Here is a 15,170-nt window from a genome sequence, read left to right on the forward strand (position 1 = left end):
GTCAGTTCTTTGTTATGCTCATCAGAGTTATTAGGCCTATAACATACTCCTACTCTCCTTTTTGTTTTCTCAGTACTTATGTCACACTAAAATGACTCGACATTGCACTGGTCACCCCATGTTGAATGGATCCACTGCCTTAAATTTAATATGCTTTTTTAGTAAGAGCATAACCCTCCACCCATCCTGTCCTGTCTGTCCTTCCTGTATACATTGTATTCCCCATATTCAAATTAAGCATCTGTTATGTCTCAGTGACACCATGTCTCTGCTATCCCTACAATGTCTGCATTTGATGACTTAATCAGTACTTCATATACATCAAATTTATTTACAATGTGCTTAGCACTAGTGTACATGCACATGTTCTTACTTTTAGTTACCCTTAAACAGCCCATGTATTTACTTATTCCATGATGACTCATGGCAGTTCTTGATATCTCTAGCACATTTAACCCCAGGGGCTCACGTCTGCTCAGTATGGGCTTGGCACACCCAGGGTCCTGGGCTGGATATCATCATTCTTTCTCTTGGTGATTCCCTTCTACTTTACTCTCTCTCTCTCTCTCTCTCTCTCTCTCTCTCTCTCTCTCTCTCTCTCTGTAATTCAGAATTTTTTTTTTTTTTTTTTTTTTTTGCCTGGTGCAGCATAAGCCTCAAGGCTTCCTTGCACCATACGGCTAATAATAATAATTGCTTTCCAGGTTGCTGCTCATTCAAACAGAAGTAGTACAAGAATCACTTTCACCTGTGGCTGTGGCTATTGTTAATCTATTAGTCGGTATATCCTCCCCCCACCCAAACTGGCAGTTTTCGGACCAACCCAACACTACCTCAATAGCACCAGAAAATATTCTTGCACCATTTCGATTTAAGTATATCCTATCCCAGTAAAAAAGTCTCACCTTCTAACAAGTACAGAGTACACTGAGAAAAATTCTACCCCATGAGGCTTGACAGTGATCTCCAGGGCTGAATTGACTGACAAGACTCTCAACATGTACTCCCTCCTCTCGTGTGTGTGTGTGTGTGTGTGTGTGTGTGTGTGCGCGCGCGCGCGTGTGCACGCAGAATTCCACACACTTTCAAATACAATCCTAACTCGCAAATTTTTGCCAACACTGCCCTGTACTTGTTAATTAAGTCCTCAGATCTCCCACTCTTAATATCATTAGTGCCAATATCTTTTATATCTTTTATGCCTCAACAATATCTTTTATGCCTCAAAAAATTATATCTGCTCTACAACATCATCTACTTTTCCCTCCGGCAGACATACCCTAGCTTCTTGCTCAACATACTTCCTGTTTCCCTAAATTACTGACAATCACCTCCTCTGGGAACAGTACATTCTGCCTTGGAAATTCCACTGTGTTGCCTGATGCACAAATGCAAATTTTGGCTTTGAGTTGGGCAACTGAGAGCTTGATGAGACCCCATTTAAATTCCTTTAGGTACATCTACCCTACTCTTCAAACTCTCATAAACACCCATCAGAATGCTGATTTGATTTTTCTTCACATTTTCTGGACTGAAAACACACTGAGACATCTCCCTTGGCTGTATCACTCCCTGTTCCAGAAAGATCGGCAAACATAGCATAAGTTGCACATTTTTGTCAGGCTATGGCTCGTAAGAGACTCATCCCCTTCGGTTCTCCCCCAAGCCACAGCATTCCCGCTACTTTGTGTCCGTTCCTTTTCTGCTCTAAGCCTGAGGAATGATTTCCGTTTAAATACAATTTAATTGATCAACAATGAAAATTAATAAATCAATTAACTGAAAATTCTACACTAAGCTAATAGATTCCTAAATGCAGCGATAAGTATTATGCTATAAGTTTTACATCACCTTGTGCTATCAAGTTAAAGATATGTTATGTTACACCATTACGATCACAGTTTTAAATTGGCTATATCCTTATTAAAAATTAAAAAAATTTCTTAACCCTACTATTCACTGAACTATTAGTTGTGTGTTAGTATATTCACACCATAATAATAATACAATAGCAGTACGTATAATAAGTCAATTTACAAAATCACTAGCTAAATTTAAAAATAAACTAACAAATTAGTTTATTTTTATTAGCTAGGGTAGAATTTAAATTTAGTTTTATATTCATGCCTAAAACTATTAAACTATTTTTCAAACACAATTTATATGGTAACATTTCAAAAATAATTATCCATTCCCACAACCTCAAAATTCTTCAACATCACGCTAGCACTCTCGCTGCAAGACCAAAAATTTAACGATTTCATTTTCTTCTTTTTCTAATGTGAAATTAAGTCTAGGCTGAATGTTATTAAAGGTGTGCAAAATGTCTTGGATGAAATCGTTAAACTTTACACTTACTCAGGATACAAATAAGGTTCAGTTTAGCATTAACCGAAAACCCACCGGGGTGTTTCTACATTATAACAGTTATCATCCTTTTACCTATAAAAGGTCTATCATATTAAACTAGTTTCTTAATGTTTACAAATATTCCACGTCCGCATTGGCTTTAAATTCTGAGATACAGATACTAACAGATTTCTAAATAGAGATTATCCTCTAACTACAATAAACCAAATTAGAACACAGGCAGAGAACAAATTACAAAAAAAAAAAAAAAAAAAAAATCACACGCACCAATAATAGTAATACCAAAAAATACTTTATTTCCTTTCCATATATTGAACAATGGCAATGGTACAAACAATTAAACAGACTTTTAAAGAAACAGAATTCAAAATTCTAGCCAGACCCATGAGAAAATTTCATACAGTCCTAAATCGCTCAGTTCAATCCACCTTTGCATTCCAGATAAACGATTTGGTTTATTTGCAATTTATCTTATCAAGGGCCCATACATTGTAAGCTCGATTTGAGGGTTAAGCAACACTGGGCATCTGTCCATGATTCCCATTCCTCTTCTTCGGAATTATTTATGATGTTAATGGAGGTCACACCTTTTTATTCAACGAAGCTAAAGTACTTAGCATTCAACACAATTACACAAAGTTACTAATTGTGGAGACCCTTGAAATTAAACTACACCAAAACTAAATGTCCACTGCCCTTATTCTATCTCAGATTCAAGGTCCTTTATAAGCATGTGCCAAGAGAACAAAGTAATCTCCCTGCTATAAATTCCAGTACACAAAACATTTTGCATTTCTATCCTGTGATCATGACTAGTGTTGAAAAGCCCTTTCAGCTTAAGGAAGGAAAATAAATTTTAAATTACAGGAAGTAAAGAAAATTTAAAATTTTTTATATCATTTTCGTAATCGTTTCACTCGGTTTTATAGATTGACAAAATTTCTCCTTTCACTCATAGCCATTTGTTTGTAGGTTGGATGGTTTGGGATCGGGTTGGAACTCCTGCACCTCGATTCTGGAGGTATTGGATCATTAATGTTTCTTTGATTGTACAAATTCATTTAAATTAGTTTTATATTAATTTTAAATTTGTAGAGTGGTGCAGATACTTCCCTGATTGACATATTCAATAAGAATAAGAAATTTCTAAACAGTGTTCCTAAAATTGTATAACAGGCCACAAGTTCCATGATCAGAATCAAAATCCTCGAATTATGCATAAAACAATTTTTTTCCCTGAAGTGCTTGCAAAACTAACTGATCACAAATTCAAGATGAAGGAATAATAGTATGTAAGGATAAAATACTTGATATACATAAAATGACAGGTTAATGACAAGAAAAACTGAACCTTTCAATAAATTCAAACATGGAAGGATATTTTTAAGAAGTACAACAGTTTGGGAGGAAATACCAAATGTGTGTTAAAAATATTGAAACAGAATTTCAAACTGATGAAAAGTCAGTTTGAAAAGAATTTAGTTTTCTTCACTTTAAATCATTATAGAATTGTTGAAAGAGGGATATGATGGTGGTTAAGAGGTCTTGTTACTGTTGGCAGACAGTTTTTTCCTAAAGTTTGTATTTCAAAAACAGATCTTGTAAACCACAAAATTAACTGGCTGTTCATTTGTCATTCTGTGGATATAATAGGAATGTTGAAAGAATATTTTTGGATATTCATTATTCCTTACTAAAAATTATTACAAATGGCTACACCTCAGTTCTGCCACACTGGAATTAAATTCTCAAAATATCAATCAATCTCTCTCTCTCTCTCTCTCTCTCTCTCTCATTTAAAGGATTTTGTAATTTATAATCAAATAACATTCACACAATGATTTTTACTTTCTTTAAAAATTTATGTTCCCACATTAAATTTTAACACACCATAGTGAGGTGCACGTTTATAAAGAAACAAGAAACATTGACGAGACCTTGTCTTGTCCGTTGGTCAGGAATGAAAAACAGTCTGTATGAGAAAAAACTGTTAATTACTTTATTTTATGCAAATTTAGAAGAAATTTAATATAAAGATTTTCATTGAACTTCTTTCAGGCCTGAAAGAAGTTCAATGAAATGTGACTGGTAAAGCCTTTGGACCTTGATTTATTTTATTCCAATCCTGGTAACATATAATAAATACTTTGTGATATATCAAACCATATTTTCCCTTTTATAAAAATTTGTGTCATCATGTTTAGAGCATATTACCTAATGCAGCAAGATCTCACTGTCCCACTCCAAGATACTAACAATGCCACCAAATTCTAATCAACGTCTAAATTCAACTGCTTTCTCATAAAACTCTTTCGCCTCTCCAAATTCTAGTGTTCACCCCCCCCCCCTTTTTTTAAAATTTTCTTTTTCTTTTTAATAGGCCTTGCCACCGAAATCCTTGGAAATTAGGTGGCGGGGCCTGCCAGAGTACTTAAATAATCTACTGGGTGCTTGATCTACCCCTTGTGGCAAAGTATGGGCAATGGTTGGTCCCAATAGGGGGCCCAATGGTTAAATGGTCAGAGAAACAACAGAACATAACACTACACAACAAACCATTCCCCCCCCCCCCACACACACTTTCTAAATCTCTGGCGTCCAGAGTTCTGTGTCACACATACAAAGAATACAATGCAGAGATGGGGGAACTTCCTGGTGCCATCAGACAACTAACACACTTGTCCCAGTCCTATATACAGAGTGTCTCAAAAAAATGTATATGCACTTTTACAACCCACAAATAAATAAATAAATAAATTTTTTTTTCTTTTATTAGCTGTAACCAATTAAAAAAATTATGGCTGAAACAAGACTAAGCTTTGAAGAAAGGAAATTCATCCTAAAGTATTACTGGAAGTGCGAGAACATAGTGGAAGTGCAAAGATGTTTCAAAGGGGAGTTTGAAAGAAATCCACCAACACAGCTGACCATTGCTCGCATTAGAGATAAGTTTGAAGCAGAAGTAACTGCTCAAGACATCCACAAGCACCGTTCTGGAAGACGCCCACAAGCCCAAAAACAAGAAGAAACAGTAATGGAAGCATACCGACGTTCTCCAAGGAAATCTGTTCAGCAAGCGGCTCGTGAGATAGGCAGTTCAAAAGATAACGTTCATCGCAATCTGAAATGCAGACAAAGAAAATGAATTGCTACCAGTTTGAACACTTGCGATAGTTCAAAATAATTCCACATCTGTCCTCTTTAATTTGAATTATAAATCTTGGGTGGGGGTGTGTGTGTGTGTGTGTGTGACATCTTCTTCAACCATTGTTGATCCACTGCATGATGAAGAGCTCCTCAACACGTTTCCAGCAACTGCAGTCTTGTACACTCTGTTGCCATTGTACCCCAGAAAATTTTACAATTTCATCAATTCACCTCAACTTTGGTCTTTTTCTTGGGCATTTAGAGTCAAGCGGTATCCATTCCAAGTGGTATTGGTCCATCTATAGTCGGTTCTTGATAAGTGACCTGCTCATTTCCATTTTAAGCACTTCCTTCTTTCAAAAATGTCACAAACCTTGGTTTATTGGCAAATCCATGCACATGTTTTTCGGTCTCTTTACCTTATGTTCAAAATTTGGCTCTCCATATTCTTTGTGTGACCCTCAGACTTTGTAAATCTTGGTAATTCAATGTCCATGTATCACAACCATATGTCAAGACAGAAAGGATACATTGATCAAAAACTTTTTATTTGAAACAGAGTGGCAAGTTTGTCTTGAAGACTATAAGCTTTCCAAATACTTGCCATCACAATTTTACGTGCAATTCAGTTTCCATCTGTTGAAATTTCTTGTCCAAGGTAAATATACCTTTTCACTTCTTCTAGTTCTTGTCCATCAGCCACGATTTTCTTTGGTCTAGTGAATTTGTTGAACACCTGCGTTTTTCCTTGAGATTAATCTTCAAACTGAACTTCTTTCTTTCATGCTGCATTTTTTCAATGTTTTGCTGCAATTCTTCCAGATCATTGGCAAAGAGAATGAGTTCATGTGAATGATTGTTTCTGCAAATTGTAAGTGATTCAGGTAATCTCCATTTATCTTGAGTCCTTTATGATCCCAATTTAGCTTGCAAAAAATTTCTTCTAATCAGGCAGAAAATAGTTTTGGGGATTTTGTGTCTTCTTGTAAAATGCATTTTTCTATGTTGATCTGAACTTTATTAATGTTGACCAGTATTGATGCAGTCGCCTTTTCATATAGTGATCAGAGAATATTGATGTAAGCTCTGTCTATACCTTGGTTAATTCGAGGATAGATTATTGTTTGTTTTGTGACCGAGTCAAATACTTTTTAATAGTTGATGAGAGCTATACATAATGGAAGATTGTATTCATTGTGCTGCTCTATAACTTGCTGAACCGGCTACTCTTCTTGAAAGCATCTTTGTGAAAACCTCAGACCACTGGCAACAGGATTATTGGTCAGCAGTTGTTTAAATCAGCCTTGTCACCTTTTTTTTTTTTTTTTTTACAATAGGATGGCTTCTGCACTTTTTCATGCTATAGGTACTTTGTTAAGTAGGAAGCATTTTGAAAATAGTTTGGTTAGAACTTTATATAATGGTTATCCTCCAGCTTTCAACATTTCAACAGTGACATTATTGGTTCCTGCTGCTTTGCCATTTTTCATAGCATCTACTTCTAATAAAATTTCTGTTACAGATTCTGCATCTGGTATTGAATCCAGATTGAATCCTTTATCCTTAACAATTTGAATAAAAAATTCTTCCACTTGTTTAGTATTTGTTATTTAGTTTTTGTTGTGCCATCCTGAAGCTTCAAAGCAAGCATTTGGCTCTTTTGTGTAACCATTCTTTGTTTTGCTTTCTTTAACCCTTGATTTTCTTCAAATGTTCTTCTGACAAGATCAATGTTGAACTTGCACATTTCATCTTTTATGTGCTTTCTTATGGTCTTGCACATTTGTACATATTCTACCTTCCTTCTTACATGACAACTTTGCTTCATTTCTTGTCTCTTTTTCATCATGATAATTGTTCTTTTAATACTCTGGTTAGTTTTTCTTGTTTTGTAGGGGGACAAGGGCACAGGCAGTGTCTACAATAGTCACAATGACTTTTTCATTGGTTAAAATATCTGAGTCAGGAAGGTCTTGCACCATACAAACATGGACAGTTCTGGTTCAAAGTACTGATCATTTTTTGAATATTTGGTTGGTGTCAATCTTCTTCACTTTGGTTGACTTGACCAATTTCTTTCATTATTTTTTGCATGAAAGAAATTGTTTAAGTCAACTGAAGCGAAGAAGATAGACACTAACCACACACACCTATACATATGTATATATATATATATATATATATATATATACACATATATATATATACACATATATATATATATATGTATACATATGTATATATGTATACATATGTATATATGTATACATATGTATATATATATATATATATATATATATATATACATATACACATATATTTTAAAACAAATTCTAAGTTGTGACCTTCAGCATCTGGTCAATCTAGTGAGAAAATTCAAATAACATATGCAAACAAAAAACACACCCAGAATGACTTCTTTTGTGGTTATAGAATACATATAGTAAAACATATCATCTTGACAATTTATTATGGTCTACATTAATTAGCATACAGAATGCTGCATGCAAGAACAGTCACAATCCAAAGCTGGAACTGAAAGATCCATTCCTGATATTTCTGAGGAAGCCATAATGAATTTATTTTAAAAACTGAAAATACTAAATAATTCTGCCAATGTGAGACATGTCTAATTATATTAAATTATTTTTTAAAGTTTAAGTTTTCAAAATGTCCCATTTGGTGGAATTCTAGACAGTAGATTCATGGTAATGCTGATGAGAGTATTACTATTAATCTCTATGTAACGCAAAGCAATGCATGCTTCTCTGTAATATTAACCTGACAAGTAACATATTAGTAAGTATGGTTAGTTTTTTTTTTTTACTTAAATAGTACAACCAACTGATATATTGCAATTACAATTACTAACAAAATGACTACTTATACTTTAGTAAAAAAAAAAAAAGCAGAAAATAAAATATAACATTAATAAAAGATTTATGAAATTTTTAAAATAACTTACATATAATTATGGATGTTGGAACCATTGTCTGTATAATAGTGCCTAAAATAATGAAAGGGGAAAAAAGAAAAGAAAAAAAAAACAACTTTAGAATTAACATACAATCCACATATTGAAACTAAGCCCTTGCTTTCCAACTGTAAATTAAAATAATACACCATTTTAAACTATAACAATATATACATAAAACAGCCACTTTACTGTACAAGGTGGTATATAAAAGTTTTTCATTCTTCTTTCTCAATCCCAATAAATAAATTTATATCAAAAGCAAATCTTTAAAGATCAAATGAATATTATAAGAACATGCCATAAAAGAAAAAAAAAAAAAAACCACAACAGTTTCTAACCACAAAGATCATTTCATAAATTATCAGTAGCCACAGGCAGAGATGAAAATTAGTATTAGTATTAGTAGAGGCATTTGATGCAAGAAAGCAAGCTTATGCAGCATCAGCCAAAAAAAAAAAAAAAAAACCCACTTCCACTTCACCCCTCTTTTCGTTCAAAATATCTGTCCAGCTGAGCCTTAAACTTATTTAGGCTATCAACCTCCACCACAAGGGATGGCAGTCTGTTCCACCAACCAACCACCCGCTGGCTAAAGGCAAATTTCCGCACGTCTATCCTACATCTGTCTTTCCTCAATTTGAATTTATGCCCTCTCAGGTGATTTTTCTGAGCTAGAGGAAGAATCCCATCAGCATTGAGCATGCTTAAACCATTCAAGGCTTTATACACCTCTATCAGATCACCTTGCTGGTGCCTAGTCTCCAGACACTGTAATTTGCAAAATTAAGCCTTTCTTCGTAAGAGCACCCCTTTGTTCCATTCACTAATCTTGTTGCCCTTCTCTGTACTCGTTCCAGCAGCTCTACATCCTTCTTGAAATGAGGCCTCCAGACCTGTATACAGTACTCTAGGTGTGGCCTGACCATTGCCTTATACAATGGAATAATCACCTCCTTATCCCTGCTGGAAAAATTCCTGTATATCATTGACAATACTCCATGAGCTACTCTTGCAGCCCGTCTGCACTGCTCAGAGAACTTCATATCTGCCTGCACAATCACCCCCAAGTCCCTTTCATTCTCTACCACTGTCAGTGTAGTACCACAGAGTTGATACGTTGCTCTGGGGTTGCTTTTTCCCATGTGTAGTACTTTACATTTGTCAATGTTAAACTTCATTTGCCACCTCTCAGCCCATCTGCTCAACCTTTCCAGATCCTGTTGCAGCAGCATAGTGTCAGTAGTGTCCTTGACAACCCTGCCAACCTTTGTATCATCTGCAAACTTGGACATTAAGCTTGATATACCATCATCAATATCATTTATAAATACAGAAAACAATAATGGACCCAACACTGAGCCCTGAGGGACTCCACTAATAACATTAGTCCACGATGAGCAGTGTCCATTGATTACCACTCTCTGTCTTCTCCCCCTCAACCACCCCTTTATCCATAGCAGCAATTTGCCTCCAATGTCACACTGCTCCAATTTGTGTAGCAGTCTTCCATGTGCAACAGTATCAAAAGCCTTTCTAAGATCCAAGTATATAATATCAAAGTTATTCCCTGCATCCAGTTCTTTTGTGACTGCATCATAGTATCCAATCAAGTTGGTCAGGCATGACTTCCCCTTAAAATATCCATGCTGTGTCTGAGCTATAACTGAGGTCTTGTCTAAATGATCCTGCAGTGCTTCTTTAACCAGTGCCTCCATTAATTTTCCTGGAACAGAAGTTAAGCTCACAGGTCTATAATTACTTGTGTCAGCCTTTGATCCTCCTTTGTGAATTGGGGTCACATTTGCACATTTCCAGTCTATGGGTACCTCCCCTGAGTCCAAGGAAGCTCTCATAATTATGGCTAAGGGTTTGCTTACTTCCTTTGCTGCCTCCTTTAATATAACTGGATAGATCCCATCCACCCCGGGTGCCTTTCTTGTGTTTATCTTCAACAGTTTCTCCTCCACTTTACTCCCAGTTATTTCAAGATTCTGTAGCTTACTGCTAGAGTTGAATACACCTCTGGCATTCCCCTTGCTGAATAACTCCTCATGTGTGAATGTCGATGCAAAATATTCATTTAGTTTGTTAGCTACCTGAGCAGGATCATCAACAGTTGACCCATCAATATCAAGTGGACCAATCTGATTCATCCCCTTCCTTCTAGAGTTTACATAAGTAAAGAACTCTTTGCTGTTTTTCTTTGCATCCCTTGCCAAGGATTTCTCGTAATCTGCTTTCGCCTGCCTAACCTCCTTTGTAACTTGGTTGCTTATCAAGTTGTATCTATCATAGGCTTCTGTGTCATGTGTTAATTTGTAAGTATCCCATGCATTTTTCTTCTCTGCCATATGCCTCAGTTCATCTGACATCCATTTTGGCCTAAACCTTGAGCAATATTTCTTAGTTGGTATGTAAAGCCTAGTAGCTTCCAAGATAAGTTCTTTGAATGCTTCCCATTTTGAATTTGCTGTTGGTAACATCATCAGTTGGTCCCACTGTATAGAATTTAAATACTGTCTCAGTCCATCGTAGTCGCCTTTACGAAAGCAAAAACCCTTCCCTTTACCTCTGATGGTAGTTACCTCCTTGAGTAAATCCCACTTCAGCACACTGTGATCACTGCCACCTAGTGGTTCATTTATCTGCAGATTCTTAATGCATGAAGAATCACTGCTGATAATCAAATCAAGAGTATTACTCCCTCTAGTTGCCTCCCGAACATGCTGATGTAGAAAACAATCATCCAATAAATCCACAAAAGCCCTGCTAGTGTGTGAGTAACCAGCCCCCAAATTCCAGTCAATATCTGGGAAATTAAAATCTCCCATTATAAGACTCTCTGATTTACTGGCCCACTATTTCCCTGTACAGTTCCTTATTATACTCATCAGAGTCATTAGGCCTATAGCACACTCCTACTCTCAATTTTGATCTCCCAATGCTTATGTCACACCAAACTGACTCAACACTGCACTGTCCAGCGATGTCGACTGGCTTCACTTCCTTGGTTTTTATGTGTTTCTTAACTAATAGCATAACCCCTCCCCCCTTCCTATCCTGTCTATCCTTTCTGTAGACGTTGTACAGAATTGCATTTCTGCATCCCTTATATCTGTGTGACACCACGTCTCTGATATCCCAACAATATCTGCCTTTGATGTTTTGAGCAATACCTCAAATTCATCAAATTTATTTACTAAACTCCTAGCATTGGTGTACATGCAAGTATACCTGCACCTGTTTCTATTCTTAGCTACCCTAACACAACCCATGTGTTTACTTGTACCGCAATGGCTCCCAGCAGTCTCTGAAATACCATGCATCTTGTTTTTCAGGCTTCTGCTCATTCTAATAGAAGCAGTGCAAGAATCTCTTTCACCTCTGCCAGTGGCTACTGTCAATCTATTGGTCTTTGTCTCCCCCCAAGCTAGCAGTTTTCCGACCCACCTAACACTGCCTCGATAGCATCAGCAAATATTCTTGCACCCTTTCTATTTAAGTGTATCCCATCCCTGTAGAAGCAATCTCTCCTGTTAACAAGTACATTCCAGGCTGAAAAAAATTCTACCCCTTGAGCCTTGCACAATCTTTCCAGGGCCGAATTGATCGACAAGGCTCTCATCATATACTCCCTCCTATCGTGTCTGGGCAGAATTGCAGACACTTTCAAATTCAACCCTAATTCTCGGCTTTTGTTCAACAGTGACCTGTACTTGTTAAGTAATTCTGCTGGTCTCCTACTCTTAATATCGTTAGTGCCAACGTGTACAACTATATCACCTTTTGTGCCCTTAAAAGATGATATTCGCTCTACGTCATCAACCTTTGCCCCTGGCAGACATACCCTGGTCCTGTTCCACCTATCTTTTTTACAAAGCATGTTCCCCGTTTCCCTGACAATAGAGTCACCAACAACTACTAGTTCCTTCGGGACCAGCGCATTCTGCCTTGGGGGTTGTCTGTGTCACGCGATGCCCAAGTGCAAGCTCTGGCGTTGATGTGGGCAGCTGAGAGCTTGATGGGCCCCTCAATTTAGTTTCTTCGAGGGCATCCACCCTGTCCTTCAAGCTCTCATATAGGCCCACAAGAACGCCGAGTTGTTGCCTGATATCGATACACTCCTTGCATCGCGCACACACAAAGACATCCCCCTTGGCAGTATCATGTCCCGTACCCGATTGCTCTGCAAACATCAAGCAAACAGTGCATTTTATAAGGCTGTGAGTCAGAGGACAACTGCCCCCCTCAGTTCTGCTCTGAGCTACAGCGCTTCCATTAGCTTGAGCCTTTTGCTTTGCTGCTCTGGTTTGAGTCATGATTCTATTAATTTATTAATTAATTATGTTATGTTATTAATTATGTTAAATATAATTAATTATATTACGTTTGTAATCTAAGTCGTTATATGTATTTATTTAAACGTACAATTTAACTGCTAACGAAGTTCAACTAACGCTATCTAATCATTCTCATTCTTCACTGCTTCTATTAGAATGAGCAGCAGCCTGGAGAGCAAGATGCTGGGGATTTCAAGAATAGCTGGGAGTCATCATAGCATGGAACAAGTAAATACATGGGCTGCATTAGGGTAACTAAGAATAGGAACAGGTGTATATATATACTTGAATATATGCTAGGAGTGTAATAAATAAATTTCACAAATTTGGAGTACTGGTTAAGACATCAAAGGCAGATTTTTTGGGATATCAGAGACAGTGTCACACACAAAGAATGCAGAACAGAAATTTGAGGACCACAGTGTGTACGGAAATGATACACAAGATAAGAAGGGAGGAGCGGTTATGCTGTTAGTGAAGAAACACTAAATCTAAAGCAATGCATCCAGTTGACACGAGAGGACACAGCAATGCTGAGTCAGTTTGGTGTGTCATAATCGCTGGGAAAGCAAAGTTGAGAGTAGGAGTGTGTTATAGGCCTAATGACTCAGACGAGTGCAATGAACGACTGTACAGAAAAATAGAGTCGGCCAGTAAATCAGAATGTCTTATAATGGGAGATTTTATCTCCCCAGATATTGACTGGAAATTGTAGCACTCACAAGTTAGCAAGAATTTTGTGGATTTATTGGATGATTGTTTTCTAAAGCAGAATGTTCGAGAGGAACCAGAAGGAGAAATACTCTTTATCTGATTATCAGCAATGATTATTAATTGCATTAAGAATCTGCAAATAAAGGAACCACTAGGTGACAGTGATCACAGCGTACTGATGCAGGATTTACTGAACTACCATCAGGGGTAAAATTAGGGATGTAACTACCATCAGGGATAAAAAAGGAAGGATTTTTGCTTTCATAACAGTGACTACAGTAATCTTAGACAGTTTTTTTTAATTCTATACAATGTGACCAACGGATCGTGTTACCAACAGCAATTTCTAAATGGGAAGCATTCAAGTTATTAATTGTGGAAGCTACCATGCTTTTCATACCAATTAAAAAATAATGCTCACGGTTTAGGCCAAATGGATGTCAAATGAACTAATAAGAGTTGTTGGCAGGGAAGAAAAGCGCATGGGATGCATATAAATTATCAGGCGATTGTAAAATACCTGTATTTTACCTATCATCCGCCTTTAAGCTACCCCATAATTTTTCCCTTCATTGTACTTCAGGGAGTACGAAACGCAACACAACACCACACTTATCAGCATTCCTCACTGTCTTCTCCCCCACAAGAACGCATGCCTCTCTAGCATCACATTAAGTGAGATCAGTAATTGTTTGTTTGTTTGTTATTTGGTTTTTAGGAGCATTAGCAACTAAGGCCATATTGCTCCGGGATATGCGGTGGTCATTCCCTGACCTTTCCGCATCCTCCGTGACGGGCTCGAACCCCGGTCTAATCAAGAAGCGTGTACTACGCACTGCTGCTCCTTCCCACCTGGCTACGGAGACACCATCAGTAATTGTGATGCAATCCTACCTTTATTGGTGGCGTCACAGCACAACAGGAGGCCATTACTTGATCAGCTTCTGACCATTACAGGATGATGGAAGTGCTGTTAACAAAGAAGTGTTTGATTATTTTTTATCACATAGGAAGAAGGTATGACTATTGAAAACAGACTTTTATTGGGAAACCCGAATCTAATAACTGCAGAGTATATTGTATCAATCAGTTCCTGTTGCAGGAATTGGATTCCAGAGTCCAAAGATCAGGAACTCTCACCCCAAATACCTCATTTTTGACAAATATGAGTTTTGTTTTCACATGGTTGTAACTCTTTCTGGTCCCCAGATATCAATCAGCCTTGGAAATTAGTTCCCCACAAAAACGAGCTCTGGACCAATGGGAGCATGGAAGGTGTATAAAAGTGAGAACAAAAGAAAGGGAGGCTTTTGCTGACTTTTAGAGTTCTTGGGGGGGGGGGGGCTTTTACAGTATTTTAGAGTTCTAGGGAGAGCTTTACAGTATTTTAGAGTTCTAGAGAGGGCTTTTACAGTATTTTAGAATTCTAGAGGGTCATTTGGAGAGAATTGAGAGAGAGAGTGTGTAAAGTATATTCATGTCTAGTGGCATCGGGGATTTCCCCGAACTCTGCGTTGCTTTCATTGTAGGTGTAACAGTTCACTGTAAAGGCCAGAGATTTAAAAGTGTATGGATTTTGTAAGTGTAGTGTTGTGTATCATTGTTCTTCTGGCCAATTAGCC

General features: G+C 37.1%; 1 protein-coding gene across 5 annotated transcripts in view; it reads right to left on the minus strand.

Annotated features, from left to right (window-relative positions):
- LOC150087042 (catenin delta-2-like) overlaps positions 1 to 15,170 on the minus strand; it is an 863,363-nt gene that overhangs the window by 469,656 nt on the left and 378,537 nt on the right. For 4 of the 5 annotated variants that reach the window (XM_090372911.1, XM_090372910.1, XM_090372912.1 and 1 more), the window contains exon 5: positions 8,483 to 8,524. The exons of the other annotated variant lie outside the window; for it this stretch is intronic. In XM_090372911.1, the coding sequence (XP_090229037.1) occupies positions 8,483 to 8,524 (42 nt within the window). The remainder of the gene's footprint in view (positions 1 to 8,482; positions 8,525 to 15,170) is intronic. 5 annotated transcript variants of the gene reach the window in all.

Source organism: Mastigoproctus giganteus, chromosome 4 (assembly GCF_048544385.1).
Source record: "Mastigoproctus giganteus isolate SK-2022 chromosome 4, ASM4854438v1, whole genome shotgun sequence".
Taxonomy (NCBI): Eukaryota; Metazoa; Arthropoda; class Arachnida; order Uropygi; family Thelyphonidae; genus Mastigoproctus; species Mastigoproctus giganteus.